The 21523-nt window shown below is 46.7% G+C and overlaps 1 protein-coding gene across 4 annotated transcripts in view; it reads left to right on the top strand.

Annotated features, from left to right (window-relative positions):
• PRKAR1B (protein kinase cAMP-dependent type I regulatory subunit beta) overlaps positions 1 to 12083 on the top strand; it is a 100790-nt gene extending 88707 nt beyond the window's left edge. For all 4 annotated transcript variants that reach the window (XM_056336476.1, XM_056336475.1, XM_056336478.1 and 1 more), the window contains exons 10-11: positions 9151 to 9232; positions 9658 to 12083. In XM_056336476.1, coding sequence (XP_056192451.1) covers positions 9151 to 9232; positions 9658 to 9830 — 255 coding nt within the window. In that variant the 3' untranslated portion in view covers positions 9831 to 12083. The remainder of the gene's footprint in view (positions 1 to 9150; positions 9233 to 9657) is intronic.
• Positions 12084 to 21523: the final 9440 nt, after the last annotated feature.

Raw genomic sequence — 21523 nt, 5'->3', positions numbered from 1 at the left:
TGGTTGATGCTTTGACTCTTCTCTCTTTAGTCTTATCCAGTAGTGCCTTCCTACTGGGGAAGTCTCCAAAAGCAGCGGGGGTTCCCAGGTAACAAAACACCTCTCTGCGAGTAAGGAGAGCAGCACAGGCTGTTTACCCCTCAAGGTCTTCAGGAGGTTCTCAGGATCCTTATAAGCTCTTTTGGCATTGAAGACTGAGCTCACAAGCCCTGATTCAAAGCACTTAGTCAACGTGACCAAGAACTTTATGGCCTGAGGCACGTTAAATCTAAACTGAAATTACAGGCATCTGCAGTCTTAGGAGCTAGGAGCTCTGTCATGAGGAGTGCTTCTCTGTCTTTAAGCAAAAATACTGCAATATAAACAAGACCTGAAATACAGCAGTGTCTAACCTAGTGGAAGAAGAATGGAGAATTTCCTAATCCCTGCTGGAGTTCATCACTTTCTCTGGACCGTGTTAAAGCTGTCCCTTCCTGAGATGGCTTTTGTCCCTCCTCTGCAGATACTGCTGAGGTGACTGCAGATTTGTGGGAAGAATAGACCCCTTAGGGCTCATTCATCAGCTGTGTAGCGTGGATTTCGGGGAGCATGCGAGGCTGTCCACAGTGTGCCCCAGGAAGAGGCAGCTTTGGGCTCATGAGATTTTTGCTTCTCAATTTCAGAATCTGGTCCTTTGAATACATAAGACTCACCAACTGAAAGGACTTAAGGAGAGGTTTCCACGGGGGATTTTCCTGATCTCCGTGATAAACTCTCTTCTCTTCTTCCCCCACTTTGCTCCAAGTTTTATTTTTTGCTCAGAAGCTGTTGCCCTAGCTGGCCACAGCTGCTCGCCCAGCCCTGGTCACAGCATTAGTTACGAGACTTTAATGACGATGTCTGTCTCAGCTTTTTGCTTGGTCTGGTTACTTCAGCATCTACAGAATGTTTTCACAAAGAAGCAGATGGTGGTAGGAGTAATTGGGCCGTAAAACAACATTAACAGCTAAAAACGATTTTCACCAGAAAGGATTCTGCGGGCAGGGTGAGGGAGGTGCAGCACTGTTTTCTTGTTTTCTCTCCCGTACATTCAACCCTGCCCCGGCTGTAGGTGGTAGCGCTCCGCACTGTCTGCTTCCAGGAGATGAGCCCTGTCAGGTCAGTCACAAATATGAACAGTTGATGAATAACCCATTACAGAGTCACTTTTATGTTGACTCAGTGGATGTTTCCTGGCTTCAGAGAGAGTCAAGATAATGGCTAGCTTTGTAGAAAGAAAGAATCTCTAAAATGCAACATTTTTTTTCCTTTGTGACTTTTATTGCTTTGTACGCTGACATGTCTGAGGGAGGAAAACAGTGTCTTGTTGCCAATAATCCACAGCGTTTGGCACAGACGGTCTTTAAAATCTGGCACTGGGATGAATATTAATTCAGTTGTTTTCCCACAGAAGCTACTGATTAGTCAAGGCCAAGTATCACTGAGATGATTCATTAAAACCCAGCATCTGAGCCCACCTTTACTGAGTGGATCTGCTTTTCATCACCCCTGCGACAGGTGGACTGAAGGTGTAATAAAAGGGACAACCAAAATCCTAGAATGGAGTAAAGATAAAAATGCAGAGGGACCCCAAAAGCTGGGCTGTGGTGCAACTGCTTCCCAGCTTTCTAGGCATGGAGCCAGGACAACTAGCCAAGGAGGATCACGCCCAGGCAAGGGGCTCCTCCCGTGGCTCAGAGCTGGTATCCGTATCCCTCTGTCACCATCCCCTTGCTCCCGGGCTTCCCAGTCCTAGTTGGCAGCTGGGTGGTATGGAAGAGAAGCTTGGGACTACTGTGGCACCAAGGCTGGGAGCACAGAGGCCACTGCAGTGTCTCTCCGCCTGTGGTGAGGGATGGTGGTGACTGTCGGTGAAGTCTTGAGTCCCTCAACACATGGACGTGCCTCTGTTGGACACCTGCATGATCTAGCCTGATGTTAGCTGTGCTGCTGTGGCTCAAGGGCAGCATTTTGAAGTCAGAAGACTATAAAACTTCATGGCTTCATTCTGAAAAGCCTTTCAACAGAAAAGGCTAAAAAAACCCCCAAAATCCCAATTTTTTATTCTTTTATTCTTTGTGCAAAACCCACTTTATTTCACCTAAGTACTTCAGGAGTCTCCATGCATGAAGCGAATGGCAGTTGGTACAGTATATTCTGCTTCTTTTGGCTTTTGGCTATGTTGACTGGTCTCTCTCGGCCTGAATCTTGTCTTCTTCCATCTAATAATAAATTATTATAATTAATAATAAATTCATAGATAAAACAGAAAACAAAAATTTGATTAATTAAATAATAATAGTAAAATATTAAACATTTATTTTAATTCAAGGGGGTTACATAGCTACAGCACAGGTTTAATGCAGACTGTATCAAAGAAGCACTGAAGGGGAAGGTTGTCTGAGATACTGCAATGGGAGGATGAACAAAACGATTGAAAAGGTCTTCCCGTGTCAAACATCTACAATTTTAAATACTGAACGATCAAGACAAAGGCGTTTCCTGGTGATTAATGATGGGCTGGGTGTAGTCATGTCTGGGCCTTAACCCTGGCCTCTCGTATATCCCTAGGAAATGCCCTGTGGCTCAGTTGTTTCTGCTGTTCTGAGCTACACTCGGTTTATGATTGATTGTCATTTTTAAAAGTACCTTTATGTTTGTGGCTATTCTGGTGACTGCTCTAGACAGCTTTGTTCCTCTCTCTTGCCTCTGGATGTTATTCCTAACCTAATATAAGTGTGCCTAAGCAGAAGGGGTGGAAATTTAGTCATACATACGGTAGTCGTATGCAGGTGTGATATAGCCGGTGCACAGGGCAAACTGCAGATTGTTTGATAATCAAGCGTGGCTGTAGAGCTAATGTATGGGATCCGTGCCAGCAGGGCAGTGATGTTCGCCTCCCATCTTTGCTAGATTGCAGTGTGCATGAGTATTGTTGAGAATTATGACCAATAAGAATATGATGCATTAATGTTATCGTGACAACGTAATGATAATCATATACATTGAGACTGTGGTTGTTGCAGTATAAAGGCCCTTTTTGCAGCATTGATCCCTCTCAAGGAGCTTGTATAGGTGTCATGGTGCACATGTCGTTACATTAATGTTGCATTTTGAGCTCATTTGACGTTATATTATTAAACCTAATGATACTCCCAAGGTGCTGGCTTTCTGAAAATGCACTGAAATGAGCAGCACTCACGATTTCCAGAGTCACAACCAAGTTAAAAAATGGAATGTGTAAAATGGTGTACATTTGTTTCCGAAAGCTCTCAGTAGCTCATTAGCTCGGGCATTGTCTTGCACTGTAATCTGTAGTGAACCCTAATGGATGCAGGAAGGAGATAAACTTGCTAGTGATAAACAAACCAAACAACCACCACTTTTCCAGTCGGTGCAAACGTGGGGTCTGTTCCTGTAGCCCCCTGCAACCCACCCCACAGTCATTACAACAGGTGCGTCATAAACGAGAGCCATAAAAGTAAAGTTTGCCAAACCGGGCCAAAGTTGTTTGAAGTTTCACATCAGACAACCAACTGATTTAAATGATAACTTTTTTAATTGGAGAGTGAAACATTAGCTGACAGATCATAGCAGGTCTCGCAGATTCAGCAGGCAATCACTATTTCCAGGAGTTTTGTAGCTTTTGGCTCTCCTTAAATTAAGGTAATGATCTGGAGATGCTCTGTGAATGATTTAATCACGTGTGAACCAGTAAGCAGGCAGATATGATTAAATCAGGTGCAACTTATTATGGTTGTAGCTATCATAGTGTAAGAACATTCCCCAGGGCATTTGTAGGTAGGTGAATGGTGTATTTTATTAGGTATCTCTGGAGAAACAGCATCTTGAAGAAAGGCATGTGTGCCTGAAAGCTGTTCTCCCTTTTCTAGCTATGCTCGTTGGTCTAATAAAAGGTATTACTCCTACAAACCTTGTCTTGCCTGCAATTAAATAAAATACTCCCAGATCCATACTGTGTGAAAGATTTTTTAATTCATTTCAGATCTGCTATAGCTTCCATCCAGTCCCATCTGCTTCGCTGTGTGAACAGGAGCAGTTTATACCACTTCACAGCCTCTTCCTTCATCTTTTGTAGTAACTTTGCGAAGATTTAATAGTGACATATAATGAGGGCTTGTATGAGTGGAGTGAGGGAAGGCTTACCTTTGAACGTGTGAATTATAGAGTGTGCGGATTAACAAAGCGAGAAAGCGCAAAGGTACGTTCATAATAGCAACTGATAGAGTTAATAGCAACAGCAGATGGATCAGCCTGACCTTTTCCATCTCTAATTCTATAGGCTGCACTGCTCTTTTCTAGTGGATGGGGAAGAGGAAAACAAAATAGGCTAGAAAAACTTTTTAAGCTCAAAACTAGGATAAAAATGTAATGTTTTGAGGGCATGGGAAGAAAAACTGTCTTCCATGCTTTTCTTTAAAAAAACAGTAAGTAAAGAAGGATGAAGTAAGAATGAAAATAGAAATAGTGTCTTCCTGCTTATGAAAATTAAGATTCTTTTCTTTTAAAAGCAGAAATCTATTCTGTACACGTAGTGTATTGGAAGGATATAGACACTGATGTTGCATACACATGGTAGAACAAATATTCAGTATTTGTTTCAGTAATGATAAATATGTCCTTTATTGCAGGTGGAGCCTCACTGTATTTTTTACTGATTGCTATATCTTTAAAATGGGAGGTTAGACCAGCAAGACCAAAACATCAACCAGATCGACTTTTAAACTAAAAAGGTTTCAAAAACTGTGCTGAATTTCCCTTCCCACCCACTGCCTCTGGTGAAGGACCGTACTGCACAGCCTGTCCCACCCAGAGGTAACACAGACACATCACTGTCCTCCACATTTTGCCTTGTGCTGCCCAGGAATGATCCCATCCAGCCTGCTGAGCTGCAGCGGAGGAGTAAATGCAGGATATCAGGTTTTGGCATCATGAACACTTGTCTTCTGTAGCCAGGCTACTTAGGCCAACTGCTGGCTGTAGGATTCATACTTAGTATAAATTAGGGCTCCTGAAGCAATTAGTGCTTGTAAGTACATGCAGGATAAGGCCTGGGAAATCTCAGTGTTGATCCACATGGGTCACTGTCTTTATGCTGTAGGATGTCTTACTCATCCATGTGGTCCGATAGTTTAAAAGTGAAACATCTATCAAAATCTCATTACTTTGGAGACGATGGGAGCTCATGGATTATAAACCTTAATTTATTTTTCATATCTTAAATTATGGTGCCCTATCTAAGCCATAAATTTTTACAAAACAAACTGCTGATGCATTTGAAGGAGTCAAATAAATACTCTCAGCACCATGACAGTAGTGACAGAGGGAGTGAGCAGGTGCGTGGGGTGAGGGTGGCAGAGAGGTGGTGATGGCACAGTGCTTTTGGAACTGCTACTCTTGTTGTTTTTGCAATAAGATGCCCGTATTTACTTGGAGGAGAGGAGAGAAGGTTAATGATATTGGTTCTTGGGAATGCAGGCACTCCCCAGTTACTGAAAGGGAATATTCCTGGAACCACCAAAGATCATAATTTCACTCCCAAGTGTCTGCTAGCAGAAAGGCATGCCTGTCTGCCTTCGGTTTAATATCATCACAAAGTGCTGATTTATTAAATGGCGTCAAACATCTTGACAGCCTTTGAGCCTGTGCTCTGCAGGGTTTGCTTGGTGGGGTGGGGGGCTGAAATGGCTATCAGTGTACAAGACAGTATTTAAAATTGAGCAGCACTAAAGAGCCTGTCCCTGCAAATCTAGGATCGTGCAATTTATTTCAGAGGGACTGATCTTGTCAAGGTTTGTGTGCCGTTTAAGGGGAAATCATTCCCACCGAGACCAAATGCTTTTGGGAGTGACAGCGATAAGCACCTTGAATCCTTGCTAGATAATGCCCGTACCTCCCAGGACAGGGCTCAGGAGATTTATTCAGTTGTATCATTTATAGGAGGTGGGGTTTGCTGAAGTGCAAGACAGATAGAAAGCTCAACAACTGTGTCGAAAAGATTTGATAAGTAAAATACAGCCATGAAACCTGTGATGGGAGCAAGGGTAGTGATCAGCACCAAATTTATTTAGTATGACAACGTCATTACGGATGTGGGTAATGAAGGATTGTTTCTGTAGTATTTTATTCTCTGTTATTTTATTTCTATGTTATTTTTGCCCTGGTTACACTGGTCATCTACAATTGGACTCTTCCTCTAATACAGCCAGAACAGCGTTGATTCCAGAGATAAGACACATGCAGTGAAGGTGATATGGATAGATAATTATAAATGCGCCTTCTTTGTTTGACGGTGTGGACAGTCTTCCCGTGAAGGTCACTCTGACAATGCTCCAGGATGTACTTCTGGAGCTGGTGGCTGGTGCAACAAGAGGCCACGCGGTGTAATCAGATCTTAGATCTGGGTGCTGGCTGTCAGGGTTTCAGGAAACTTCTTTTGCTCCATGATAGACCTGTTCTCACTGGGCAACGGGAAGAGCCTATATGACTGTTAAAACAAGAGTGGAAAAATATGTATCTGGAATATGCATTGCTTTATCCTGCCAAGCCAAGTGTTTATTGTGGAGGCCAGACACATCTGTCCTCCTCCAACAGATATCATGGTGTTTCTTGGATTAAAAAAGCCGACTGTAGTGGAACAGTGGAAGAAATTGCTTCAGAAGACCGGCTTATTGGAGTCCTGTATCATGTGGACCCTGTCAAAAAAATATTAGCCACAATAAAAGCTGATCCTTGGGGAGATGAAAGCAATATCGCTTGATGTTGTGATTACCTTTACGGCAACACGCTCGAGGTGGGCAGTGGGGAATTGAGTCCTTTCTTCATTTGACCTGAGTGGCCAGTATGATTACTTTGGGGATATTTTTTTTTTTTGTTTTGTGTAATAAGACATCTGTAATAAAAGGGTTTTTTTTAAAAAATAGTTTTGGGAAAGAGACTGGAGACATGGATTGCAGACAGCTATTTGGGTCAAGGGGTTAGGTTTTTGCCAGGCTCCATATGGGGACAGAGAGGAGGACAGGGGCTGGAAGAGCTTCTGAAGCTGAATCTATCGACGCTGCGCAGGCAATAAGAACAGCATCAATTTAGTGAGCTGCACCTGATCTGAAGTTTGGCAAGAGAGAGGTTGATACACGCGTTATTCCCTGTGTGGGGTATTTCCGAGAATGCTGCTTATGAGTGTATGTTGGGTCTGAAAACCTGCAGCAAGTGTGAATAACAAAACTCATTACACTATCTTTGCCTGTTCATGCCCTTGCAGATTTACTGGAAGATCTTGAAAAACATCAGCTCTGGCGGGACAATTCAGTTCTATCAAGGATAAGGAATTTTTGCTGGAAACTTGACAGAAGAAATAAGATTTACCTCTTCATTTATGTAGCACATAAGTTAACCTAGAGAGCGGCCCAGCAATTTGTAAAGTGTATGGGCTTAAAAATAACCCTGTTATGAAATAGGACATGTTGCAATACAACAGTATTACAGCAGCTTAGTTGTGTGCTTGTTCAGAAGAAAGCAAATTATGATCATTGGCTACAGAGCAGTGGCTATTGGACCACTCTTGGTTGTTCCTGGGCCCCCAGGTCCTAGAAAAGTAAAAGCCAGACCTGAAGCAGCCTTACATTGCTGTTCCAATTTGCAATTCAATGGCGATGTTTGTGATGCTATAGGGTGTATTTATGTGCAGTGGAAAGGTGAAGGGCTGGTTCTGCAGGGTGCTGAGTGCCTTTAACTGCATGGAAGCCAAGGTGTTTCAGGGTGCTGGGTGGCTCCTCAAGCACCCCCACCACACCTGGAGGCACACAAGTTTCTGCTGGTGGAAGGAAGCTGCAGGGTGTTTGCAGCCAGTGAATCTGCACTGAGTACTCTGCACTGGAGGGAGGCTTCTGCTCCAGGGTGGGGGGGTCCTGCAGCTGGCTGCAGGCACCAACAGTGCCGACAAGCCAAGCGATGCAAGACTTGGGTGTTCAACTGCGGAGTGAGGGCTCTGGTATTTTCCAGTAACTGGCATCAATCTTCTGAGCATAGTCCATCCACATCACTGTGCTGCCTCCCCTTCCCTGTCCTGGCTGGGGCAGGATCAGCCCTCACAGATTACTTTGCAAGCTGAAAATCTTAAAAAACAACATCAAAACATCAGTGCTGTTCAACTGCACTGTCAAAAAATGGCTCCCCAGTCTATTTAAAAACCTTGGCTTTTAAAAATCTTTTTAATTTCAGTGAAAATCAAAGTATGTTAACATTTGCCTTTCCCTATGCTTTTGGTTTGGACTCAGAAGGTAGTTTCATATGTTACTGTAATTTTTTCCAGAAAAGCAGATACCTTCTCTATTCTTCTACAAAAGCTTTGTGCCACAGTAATTTAAGATTTCCTCCAGGTTCGAATATTTCTGCATGTAAAACCTCTTTGAAGGTTTAAATAGACTGTAACTGAGTTTTGACATGTATTAGCACGTGTCAAGTACAGCAGTTATTAAGGGTAGTGGAGACAAGACACATTCCATCTCTCCAGCGACTGACTCGCAGGTGTCCAGATCACTACAGGCCACAAGCGGGCAAAGCCACTAAAAAAAAAATCACTGCTTTTGTTGCAACAAGCATTAAAAACTGCCTTTCCCAACCATCTCAGCAATAGATCCAGTAAGGAATAGACTCTAGTTGCTGTCTTACAAAATCGTATTCCAAGATTGTGACTGGGAAAATTGCCTTTTTATTCCTTTTAATGTAAATCTTTTCTATGTCTCTTGTAAGGTTCTGCATCCACCCAGAACATATTTTTAAATTACATTAAAGTGTACATTTGCACAGCATGATGTGCACTGGTTAAACGGGAGTTCCTGAGTTCTGTCCTGTTCCTCTTCTCTTCTGTGTGAGCTGAATCTGTCTGCATCCAAACAATTCATAAGAAAGAAATCCTTTGCCATACTGATGGATTTTTTAAAATTTTGTAATTCCATTCATTTATAGATGAGGAATTGACTGAAATTGTTGCCTGTCTCACAGCAGAACTGAAGGAGTGTGACAGGCAAAAGGGGCACCAAAGGCTCGATACTTTCCCATGCGTAACAGGTTTAAGCAAAGCCACCTGACCCTCTGCGCTTCTCTTCCCAGGGCACAGCTTCTGTTCTGCAGCGCCGGTCTGACAACGAGGAGTACGTCGAAGTTGGAAGACTTGGTCCCTCAGATTATTTTGGTAAGAAAATTCAGCTTAAGTATGATTCAGAAAGACAGGCCCATGGAGTCGTAGTTATTGTTTTAATTAGCGTTCGACTCTTTTACATGAGAGGGGTTATGCGCAGGTCAGCCGCTGCTTTCAGCGATACTGAGAGATTCCAGTGAAGCTGAAACCATTCCTTGGTTTACACCACTGTAGCTGACAGGAGACAGATCCAGAATCGGCAAAACAGTCTGAAAGCATCTGTTTTCAAAGGCATTTTGCACGCATGCATTATGCATGTGTAATGCATTTGTACTGTCAACAGAATTATGTAAAATGTCTATCAAGAGCTATATAAAGGGAGATGTTCTACAACCAAAGCAACTGGATGGTGGCTAGAATATGCACCCTCCGAAAAAGAGGCAGGGGGGGGATGACGGTGTATTTATCCCTGCTTCCAGGTGAGATAGCGTTACTGCTCAATCGGCCCCGGGCTGCCACGGTGGTGGCACGCGGACCCCTGAAGTGCGTAAAGCTGGATCGGCCCCGCTTCGAACGAGTGCTCGGTCCCTGTTCCGAAATCCTCAAGAGAAACATTCAGAGATACAACAGTTTCATTTCACTCACCGTCTAAATGATTCCTTCTGGAAAGCTGCCTTTGTGTGACCTTGTGCACTTAAATTTGCTCTGTGCAGCTCCATAGCTTTATGAAGAAAAAAAAAAAAAGTGTGCATTTTATGCGTATTTTTTCTGTTTATGTCATGTAGTGGATGTCAGTTCAAATCTCATGTATCATGTAAGTAGGAAGACAACTGTTTGGATAAGACTAGCTTTAGGGAAGATTAGGCTCCTGGCTTGCAGGCAAGATTTTTACCTATTGTTGGATCACGTAGCTTAAAACTGTGGGTTTAACTATTTAAAATACACACAAATTTCTACTTCCCTCATTATCTTTAAAGCTGGTCTTACTCACCTTTTGTCAGACTTCTTCGACCAAGCGATGTTCCTCTGCCTGCTACTTTTTAAAGGCTTTTCACTGGTTGTGGGCTGGAGGTCTCTGAAATCCCACGGGGTGAGTGACAGCCACGCAGCTTAACAGGAAGGTGGAGGAAGGTTTTGATCATTCCAGGAGGCCAAGGAAAAGTCGAGCTTTTGAGTCATTTTGTTTGTGGCTTAGATATAGGGGCCATATTCCTCCGTGTTGCAAGACCTTTCAGGTCTGCTTTGTAGGATATGCTAAGCCAAACAGCCTGCTCCAGTCTTCTGGGTGAAGAGGTCAAGGGACAATGTTTTGTAAGAATTCAAACGGAGCCTTTAGGACCTAAGTTATTTGTCCTCAGCTTTTTTTAAATGAGGGTTTGCATTAGATCCCTTAAAAGTCCAATGGGAACTTCTCTGCTGAATTAAGCAGCTTCAAAACTTATTTATCTGCAGCAGAGTGTCCTCGGCCACTTCCCTGAGTATCGTATGAGTGCTGGAGAGGTGCTGCCAGGTGTACTTCAGGGGCAATGACAGCACTGTGTTTTTAATAAGGTCCACTTAATCAAATTCAAATGCCTTTCTTCTAGTATATGACTAAATTTTAGGATTTTATAGGATTTTATGAAAGCCAAATATGTGCTTCAGAATGCTGCCTGTCCTGCCGAAGTCAGGTATCACAGGAGAGGAAGCACCAGGACCTTGCAGGAGGCTCCGAGAGGCCAGATCCCCGCAGGGGCGTGCAGCCTTGCTGGCAGTCGCTGCTGCTCTGCCTGGACACGGGTCTCCTCTCACACGGAGCTCTTTGCAGATCCAGACCTTACCCTGCTGCGCAGCCCTCCAGGGTGGGATCATTTAGGTTCTTCTTTGCAAAGCTTTTCCTTCGAAGGAAAACTTGTCCTTGCTAACAGCAGCACAGGTCTGCATCTCCGCTACCCCAGATAGCACCGCCTGCTTTTCGGTTGTGGCAAAACTCTCCTTCTCCTTTATGATAACATTCTTCTGGGGAAATAGGAACTTTCTGTGCTTTTCACATGCCAAAGGTTATGCAGTGAAATAAGGCAGCAGCCTCCCTTTTGAAACCAGAGGTGCTGGTGAAGATCATGGCTAAAATTACTCCTACTGAGTAATACAATGTGCTTTCTTCTTTGGAATTAAGAAAAATTAACTTGGGACTTTCCTGTTGACTCCCACCAAGAGGGCCCAATAGCCACCCACCGTGGTTTTTACAGAGCTAACTGCTACTTGACTTCAGACTCATCGCTTCAAGGTGCTTAATTTATTTCAGCATATTTTCAGTGGCCCTGTCAGTGTATATTCGTTGCTACTATTTATGATGATTATGTTATGCTTCTTGCATGTGGTATTAAATACGACCATTCTCATTTTTCAGCCTCGCAGTTTTTATCACATACATTTATATAGGCAGACCCCCATTATACATGTATAGCTAAATGTATATGCATTTGCAAAACTGTTGATTTCCTTCACTGTTTTTGTATTCTTTCGTGCAATTTTTAAAAGAAATATTTTTTGAAGGTTACCAGTCACTCATGTATGTTCTTTTACCTACTGCATTTCTGTTATATGGGTAAAAAAACGTGTTTCGCATCATATGCAAAGTGCATTTCTTGTTGAACACCAAGTATTAGCCTCAGTTTTCAGAAGTTACTCTAGCACACCCCCCCCCCCCCCAAATTCTTTGCTTTAAACCTTTACAGCTCATGGAAAATACATTTTAATTATGGTTCTGTTATAAGCAATCTCAAGAGAAGTGTAACTGTTTAACACCAGGATTCCTGTGCTTTAAGTGGAACAAATTATATTCAATGACATTTTAAAGGTAATTGTAATATTTGCAGTGAACGATGAGACAGGGTTACGTTATGAATAAAATTCTTCTACATTATATGTGGCCATTGTCGGTTTATTAATAATGGAAGTGTGTATGAATAGAAGTCATGTGCTAGTTAAAATCTGCATATCATAAAAAGTTTGAACTCTACTGAAAATAATCAGATGCAAAGGGGACAAAAAATAGACCAAGAATCCCTGTGCTATATATAGTCATGGAAACCAAACTGGTTTTCTAGAGGACTAGCATGAAGAAAAAAATTTCTTCTGCTTAAATGTGACCATATATGTCTGTGTAAAGAAACAGGGGTTCAAGGTGTCTCTTGGACCTTTGTGGTGGTGGTTAGATGAGAGTTTGGCCAGGCGTTAGGCACAGGTGGCACACGCCATGTGTGAGCTGGCTGGCTGGTCGTAGGGACCCTCTGCAGGGCTTCAGAGCCAGGGGCTGCTGCTGCGTCTGGGGTACAGCCGGTGGGAGGACTTGGGAAGAACAGGCTCGCTCCTTCTCCAGTACCAGTGGAGCATCTTTCCCCCCGGTAGCACCGTGCCCCAGCGTCCCAGCCGTTCCTCCCCTCAGCTGCTGGCCGGGCACCTGTCCTGGGACTGAAGCACAAAGCCCTTGCTGGCACTGGGGCTGTAACTGCGCTGCTGCGCCAGGTGTAACTGGTGGCTCGTGTTCATGCAATGGGCTGGCCAAGAACTACATCGAGGACAAACTTCTTGGAGAAGGCAGAGCCTCCGAAGGCACCGCCTGTAGCTCATGCATCAGGGTGGGTGGTCAAGGCACCGGAGAGCAGGGCTGCCGGGTGAGCAGGAGGCATTCAGCGCCTCCTGAAACGCTGTGCTACTGCCATACCCACAAGAGCTCTGGTGGCCACCTAAGTGGCTGTGTCGTGGTCCAAGCTTGCTGCAGTGCTGGAGCCATGGCCCCAGAGCAGCACGCGGGGCTGGCGGGTTCACTCTGTGCAGTTCTCCGCGGTGGCCCCTGCGCAGGAATCCTGGGCGGCTCCCGGCCTCCAAGGGCTGACCAGCTTCCACTTTTGGAGCGTGTTATTTTTCCCCCCTTTGCTATGATTCAGGCGGGAAGGACTCGTCTTTCCAGAGAATTACTCACATGATGTAGCAATCAGAAGTGACCGCTCTCTCTGAGGTTCTTCCAGAGGGACATTACCAGCCCACGCTCCCCAGAAAAGAGCATCTCACCACTCCTCATTGTCATTCTTTTTTGGTCGGTTTTGTGTTGCAGCCATTTCAGGACTCCAAAGACAAAATAAAAGACTTTTTTTGAATAGAAACTAATTGTACCTCCAGGTTTTCTACAAAGCCGGCGTGGCTGACCGGGCGTCAGGGTGTGCATCGTTACCGCGGGCCCTCTCACGCCCACCCGCGCCTTTGCGGCGATGGTTGCCTAAAGCTTTTGAGCCACGTGAACCCCAGGAATCCTCGATCCTCAAGCGGGCACGGTCTGACCCCGTGTTACCTGCTCAGGAGCTGGTGGAAAACACGAGCCATTGCAGAGAACCGAGGGATCCCAGCACACGCCGGGGTGGCTGTTGGCTGCTGGTTTGTTCTGTGTGCGGTAAGTGGTCTTCAGGGTGGCCACACGAGGGGGGACATTTCTCGTTGCGAAGGTTGCACGAGGTGCGTGCACCGCATTCAGCTTCAAGTCTTAACTGGTGCATGAATTCTTTCACTGGCCTGTTGAGGGGAGAGGTCCTGGTGGTTTTCTCACGTTTCTGTGTAGCAGCCAAGAGAGGGAGAATATTGTCTCGTGCAGAGGCAAAGCCGTGATGATCTCCTCACAGAGAGCCAGAGGGGATGTGGCCTGCGCCTCGCAGCGCCGTGTCAACGTGGTCGTGGCACCCACAGCAGCGTCCCCAGAGACTGCTGCAGGGGGGCGGGGAGCGAGCGGAGCCGAAAGACAAGAGTCAGTGGTGTCGCACCGTTGGCCCAACAAGCGCTGACCAATTTAAAAGCTCACACTTGGTATTCCAAAGACCAGCTCACCATTTAGAGACCGAGTTATCTACTCTTACGTTCCCAGGCATGTTTTTTTAATTTGTTTCTAATGATTTGGCAGCTCTAGCTGGAGCTCATTTTCGCCTTCTTCAACTGCGTACGACTGCTCAGAAACTCGCAAGAGCGTTTCCACAGCCAGAGTCACTTTGGTAGGTCCCACTTCCCTCTGGAGAAGGAGAACATATTTGGATGTGAGCGTATGTGTAGCCTTGAAAAGCTGATGTTACGGGAATGCATTGGCTTCCACGTTCCCCCTCCTCCGAGGGTTTCTCTGTGGCTCTTTGCTGCTCAGCAGAGTTTTATCTGGGATGCAGCACTCGCACAACAAGCTGGCCTTTTCTCTGAAAAAGCTGCCTGGCCAAAAGGAGCTGGCATCTGCAGCCATCTGGTATTTTTGTGAAGGCTGAGGATGTTTTTTGCGCTTGATCAGGCTCCAATACCAGAGTGATTCTTCTGATGTCTAAAAATCTGGATTCAGCTTTGAGAAAAGAGGCCGCATGTTGCCTGGGAAAGGAAAGCAAAGCATGAGTGCCTCCTCGGGCATAGGCTGACTCCTATCTCCGAAGTGCACTGGTAACTTTTCGCCTCCCAGTGCTCCAGCCCTTCCCAGCTGTGTTTTAATCCTTGTTTTCAATCACTCTCTGCGAAAGTATTGCAGAGAGATGCCACTGCCCGGACAAGCTGCAACCCACATCCCATCTTCTTGTGCTTAGGCAACTTTAAGTGTGCAGGGTTCTCTTTAAAAAAGTTGTGAGCTCTCATGGAGGAAAAAAATAATCATTTTACCCAAGAAGACTGCTCCTATTCCAGTATAAACTGTCTCCAAACATGGAACAGCCGCGTGCCATGTTGCTGCATGGGCCAGCAGCGCTGAATGAATTGGCAGATGCTGCGCTGCTTCGTGATTTCTAGTAGCTGGGCTGTGAGAACCCTGCTCCTCTCTACTCACAGCTCTGGTTTGAAGCCGAAAGAGTTGGTTTGCCAAAAAAAAGTGCCCCTCGCCCAAGCCCTGAGGGGATAAATCGAGCCTTGCGCTGCCGGGACTCACCGGGTGCATGCACCTTACCCCCGGTGGGTGCCAACAGCCTCCGCTCTTTGCAAGAACTGGCAGTTGGAGACGGAACGTATAGACTGATGATGAGGTAGGGATTTTCTCACCACTGCCTGCTGTTACTGGCGCTCTGGATGTTCATACTGCTGGCTCTAGGGAAATCAAGCCTTTCTGGGAAGTGGCTACTCCCTATCCTCTTTATACAGAAAATGTATTGTTATTATTTGAAAGCACTTTTGTATTGCCCTTAGACTACAAGCATGGCGATTGTTCCATTAGAAGACATCATGGTGCATAGCAGTGAAATACGACGTACAGTACCATGCAGTATGTATTTTCCAGATAAACTGGGAAAACAGTGAAATGGATCTGCAAAGTGGGGGTACAATAGCTGCTTTGCATTCCTCCACATGTGTGGAATTTATACGCGCTACAGAGTGACTCTGTTCCGTTACCATGTGTTTACGATGATCGGATGATTAGTTGTGTTTCTAGCCGGTTTCATTTGCTCGGTTGTATTTGTGGGCCAAGCACAAAGTCGCAGCCACTTCAGATCGAACGCGGCAATGAATTAGTGCTGGCTGAACCCTCCCACCATTTATTTCCACTACGGCAGCGAGGGGGAACAGACTTAGCAGCTGAGAAATACAAGAGATTATTTCTCCTTTTCATCCAGGGGCAGCTCAAGCAATTTGCCAGATAGAAGTAGTTGGCTGCATTTGCAGACTCTGGGTTATTTGATTGAGACTTTCCAGCCTGGAGGTGCATCTCCTCTGCACCCCACCCTGCCCAGGGAGCAGAACGTGCCGCAGAAGCGCCGAGCGGGGAGATGCATCGCTCTTTGCAGTTTAACTTGCGTAACGATGACTGCAGGAATCGCTGCTGGAGGAGAGTCTGCACCTCTGAGCACCAGCTCCTGCAGAGAGGGAAAAGCCCTGGTCGTGGTCCTGCAGTGCGGAGCAAGGACTCATGCCCCCCGCGCGCGGTTTGTGCAGCTCTTGGCGAGGCCAAAGGTATCTGAGAAAGCAATATTGCTGCTCCTGAGCCTGGCAAGGCTGTAAGTCACCGCTAACGGCCACCAGCAGCATCACAAGCTCCACTCCCACTGACGTGGACACTCAGATGTGTCCAGCACACACTGCCATGGGCCGAATTCCCATGAGATGGCAGGATGGGTCATATCCTTGACACGTACCCAGTAAAGCATCGCACCCTTGCCTATTGCCTTGCATTTCTGGCTCTAAGCCTGAGATTTAGCTTTTAGTGAAATACGGGATTAGCCAAAGAGGGCTATTTAAGACTTGGATTTGCAGGGGGCAGGAGAAGGTACCGAAATGGCCAGAGGTTCCCGAGGAACACGAGAACCAGCTCAACAAAGCCACCCTTGTGTGAGCAGGGAGATGCAGCAGAACCTGTGTCCGGATGAAAGCTGCCCTATCAAAATAGCCATAAACAAACCCGCCTCCTCTGCTACAGAAAAGCTGTTGTGCCAGGAGCATATTAAATTGTATATGCTTTTTCTCAAGGCAAAAGAATTGCAGCAGTGACGGCAGCTGTGTGTGCTGGAGCCGAGCCACTGTATTCAACTAATGAAGGCCTTGCTGAGGACGGGGTGGGGGAAGGACTGTGGATGAATGTATTATTCAGAGGGACCCACACTGAAATAATCTACCGGCACTGGGGATACGTGGTAGGAAAAAAAAAAAAAGAAAAGGAAAAAAAAAAAAAAAAAAGCTATGACACCAAAAGCTGATACATTTGCCAGAGGGCAGCACAGGTGATGGGCCAGAGCCTTCCCAGGCTGGGATCTGCAGTCCTGCGGGTGCTGCTGGCCACAGGATGAGGCACGATGTGTTTTTCCTTCCCTGGGTTCCCCTGGGATATTCTGGGTCTCGGTCCCCAGGAGCAGAGCTGGGCTGTGGCTACTGCTCTGACCCAGGCAGAGGAGCTGGTTACAGGCAGGGGGATCGCCGCTGCCTGGTGCAGGGTGTACAGGGTGGGGTGGGGGGTGGGGGGGATTTAAAACCAGTGAGGAGCCGGGAGATGTGAGCAACTCCATCCTCCACATCAGTGGGCTCTGCTGATGATCACCTGGTTGATCCCAGGTGTGGTGTGTAAATGGGAAATAAAGTGGCCTGGTACCCACGGCAGGGCTGATCCAGCTGGGGCTGCTCCCTGCTGGCTCCTGCCCGTATCCCGGAGGGACAGGGTGCAGCAGGCTCCGGGCTGGGACTCACACACGCCGCAGCCAGCACGTTGTCTCAGCAAGGTCACCTCTGTGTGAGCATCGCCATGTGGGGGACAGGGGCTCGGAGGGATCCCTCTGCAACCTCCGAATGCTGGTGCGCTGTGGAAAACTACAAAAGCAGATTTCCTCGCCCTTCACACCGTCTCAGCCGTGTGTGAAATGAACCTCACAGCCAAGCTCCATGCCTGGTTGGAGGAGGATCTCTGAGTCTGTTGCCCATCCTTGGCTCTTAACAACTTGGGCTATTAAAGGTCCAAGCCCAAACCTGGCAGCCCCTGCACAGAGGAAACACATTGGTCCTGTGGGAGCCTGGATCAGCCAACGACTTTCTGTGAAGTTGGGCGAGTATCTACAATCTTTTTCCACCTTGAGCTGCAGTTCCCTTGTGAGCAAAGTTGAGTTGTGAGTAAAGATTATGGGATAATTTCCCATTCTTCCCAAAACTCAGAAACATCAAGAAAACCAGCAGGATGCGTTCCTTATTAACTCGGGAGCATGCTAGCAGAGGCGCCTCATGTAGACCTTCCTTAGGAGGAAGTGAAATGAAACAGAATAAATTCAGAAAGGACGGCTTCTGTGCAAACACCTTGCAGGTGCCTCATCAAAGATGAGCGTATCCCCAGGCAATAGAGTTCAAACACTGCAGCAAGGAAATGGGACAGAAGAGCCTGACACCCATCTCAGCTTAAATTCAGTTGCTGCAGCTGTCCCATTCTTTAAGGCAGAAGAGGAAATTTATGGCTCTCCTGCAATGCAAGCAATGCTCCGAGTGCCCACAAGGTAAATGCCCTTTTGTGCTCGACTCTGTTCCATATCTGAAGTCACTGCGCGCACAGGGCTAACATGATTCCGTGAAAGAAAACCCATTTCAGTTGCTTTTTAAGCAGATTACAGCAGATTAGCTGGCTAATCTATACGGAATCCTCTCTCCCAACAATTTCAAACTGTAAACAAATCCAGCCACTTTTGTATTGTGTATAAATATTTACTGTGGATTATATGAAGATTAACTTCATATTATATTTGCGACAATAGTTTTATTTTGTGACTTGCTACCTTTAGAAATGTAAAACCTTTTGAAAGAAATACACCTTCAACGCAGCATGAACTTAAGGCCCAGCAGCTGTACAATAGCATGTACACAAACAGAAACTGAATGTGTTATCTCCGACAGATGAAGGAAACCAAGGATAAAAGCTGCCAGTGCAGAATAAAAATGCTTAGGCTTATCACGGCATGGAAGTGAAATCTTCCCTATAAGATCTGACCTGGTGTTAGTAGCTGACACCTCACTGCTACTCACAGTGGGTTCTTTAGCTGCAGAAAAAACCCTGTGCATGGTTTGCAAGCAAAGGGCATTTGATAGATGCTGTTTAGTATCCTGGGGTTCACCCTCCTGGGGTGGTCAGTGTGAGTAGACCTGGCCCTGCTTGCTGCCCAGGTACCTGGTAAGAAACAGGGCAGCCTTTATAGATATATAAAGATAGATAGGTAGATAAAAAAATAGAGAGAGCAGTTAATCTCCCTGACAATCTGGGGTTTTGTCATACCCCCAGCCATGCGGAGAAGCCGAAGGGCCAGCAGATCAAGTCTTCAGAGGCTGCTACTGACATCCCTGCCAGCCCCGTGACCAGCCATGTGAAAGCTCCCAGGTTTGATTCCCAAATTTAAAAGGTCGCTGGGGAGGTGAGGGATGGGAATGCTGTTGGTATCCCACAGCCCAGCAAAGGAGGGAACCAAAAGGCTGCAGAGGAACAGCTCGTGCTCTGCACGTCGCCTGGAGCTGACGCTGGGTGTGCAGCCCATGCAGGGGCGGGGGGCAGGGAGCACCGGCAAGTGGAGGGAGAAAGGGGTCGATGTGCAATAGGTGCCCGGAGCAAAGCGCATCCTTCCAAACAACAATGGGCCACAGGCCATTGCGGAGAGACCACCCGCAAAAGGCACTGCAGGACCGTGTCTGGCAGCACATGGTGCTGGGGTGGGGTGGGGTGGGGGGGCAGTTCGGGGGCAGCCAGCACCCACCTGCCCGCACCCCTCGTCCCCTGGCTCTCCAGGCCGGCTGGCGCGGGCACTGCTGTTCCGCCGAGAGCAAAGCCAGCCTTGCACAGGCCTTTGGTTAGGACAGGGAATGTTGTGTCTACCAGGCTAGCGATGGAATGCTCAGTTTACAGGACAATGGCTTTTTAGGAAGCCAGAAGAAGTTAAACAGCCTTCCCAGATGGAAGCTTGTCCCTTCCCACTCTTTGTATAATTAGGGCAGCTTCATACTCTTACAAAGAGATGATCTGTTTAATATAAGAGATTTCCAAAGTCTTAGCAAATATGTATCTGAGAACTGGCTTCTGATGTGGTTTATGTTCTTTTTGATAGATTTCAGTTATGGGAATGTTGGTTACAGAGGCAGCGAGTGATTCATGCTGAAACCATCCGGGTGCCATCTGATACACGCTGTCCACCCCAAGGTAGAGGGAGGCTGCTGCCTGCGTTGTATTAGTGCTGCAGTTTAAGCTGTTCAGCAGTAAGTTATAATTGCAGAAAAATTACTACAGCTGAAAAAAAAGGAAGGGCTGCATTTTGCAGAAGAGAGGTAACCCTTACCAGATCAACATTTCCATAGCAAGCTGGGATCTTACAGTGAAGCCTTGAGACCTCAAACTGACGCGCTCCATGCAAGGAGCTATGCTGGCACCTTAGAAAAAGCAAAAAAGCAGGTCTCTAGCTGCTGCCTCACAAGCGTAAAGCAACGCGGAGAGGAGCAGATTGCTCTTTGATTACTGCCCACCTTGGAGCTGTCTCGGAAAACATCTTTCCCCCCCTGACTGCAGTTTTGTCTCAGTAGTACTTGCGGGATCAAGCCCTCAAGCAGATGGGGAAAAGAAGCAGGGAGACAACTACCGTTCTCCTCGACACTTTTTTTCCCTATAGTGAAGCATTTTGAAATCCCGTCTCCATCTGAAGAGCATCAAAGCAAGCAAAAGGGCAGAGGGGGGTCTCTGAAAAATCCCAGAGGGGAGCTGCTCTTCAGAGAAGGATTGCAGTCCTCCAGCTTTGATGTGCTCCTTGGAGCCCATGTCCCACCAGGTGACCCTTTTTGCCTGGCTGAGGCTGGGCTTCAGCGCTGCACAGCCTGCCATCTGAGAAATCACTCACGGACAAACCTTAGCACTGCAACAGGAGAGCAGGCCCTGAGCATGGAAAACAGGGTGACCAAAGCCGTGGGGCATGATGCTGGGCAGCAGTGAAGGGGTCACTAGCATCCAATTGCCTTGCAGCACATCTCTGTGCTGACTCCTCTCACAACTGGGAAGCAGGGATACTCCTCATCAAAACTCACACATTCCCACTGGACTTCCATAACTTCTCCAGGACTTGTGTGAGAGCCGGGTGAGGCCACGAGCCAAGAGCTTTGCAGCATCACATACCTTTGTTGCCATGTAATAGGCAGAAGACTTGAGGATACTATTTTTGTTTGCAGGTCTTCCCCCTCTATTGCCCATGTTTCAGCTACACATAAGTCTGGAAGGGAAGTTTGCATCTTCTTTTGTATCAGATTTGTAGCTGAGTTGTGGGGGTTCCTTGACCACTTACTCCAAGATTATTCATGTGACAGTAAGTTCAGGATCACTAGGGGACAGTGGCTTGTGCAGGTATCAAGAAAGCCCTTGAAATGGTGTGGGAGGCTGCCAGTCCCAGAGTGGCAGCCTCCAGCCCAGTGAGCCCTCTGGACGATGCGGGAGCACCAGGACTGCTCAGTGGCCTTGGAGCGGCTCCGTAAGGGGCCATCTGTCCTTCCCCAGTGAAACCACCCTTCTCCGCCTCCCGGTTTGCAGCATTTTTCTGACAGTGCTCCTGCAGGGTTATTTCATAAACCTCATTGCACCTGCAGCAGTTTCCCCACACACAGCATCTCTGACAAGGAGGGCAAACAGCTGCAGCAGGAGGGGCACGTATCTCTCCCAATTCAGCATCCCTTTTCTATCGCAAGCTGGTGGCCTTGGCTGGAGGCCGACGCTCCAGATAAGCGGGCACCGAAGGAAGCCTCCCTGGGCTGGTGGAACACTGGCCAAAGAGTAGCGCCAGCAGCTCCTGCCCGAGATAACGCAGCGTGCTTTCAAGATTTATTGCCTTTATCCCCCTTTGCTGCCAGTCTGAATGTTTCAATTATCTTTTTTTCTGT

Source organism: Falco biarmicus, chromosome 4, assembly GCF_023638135.1.
Source record: "Falco biarmicus isolate bFalBia1 chromosome 4, bFalBia1.pri, whole genome shotgun sequence".
Classification (NCBI taxonomy): domain Eukaryota; kingdom Metazoa; phylum Chordata; class Aves; order Falconiformes; family Falconidae; genus Falco; species Falco biarmicus.
Note: the sequence above shows the minus strand (reverse complement) of the source record. Positions and strands in the feature narration are given on the sequence as shown.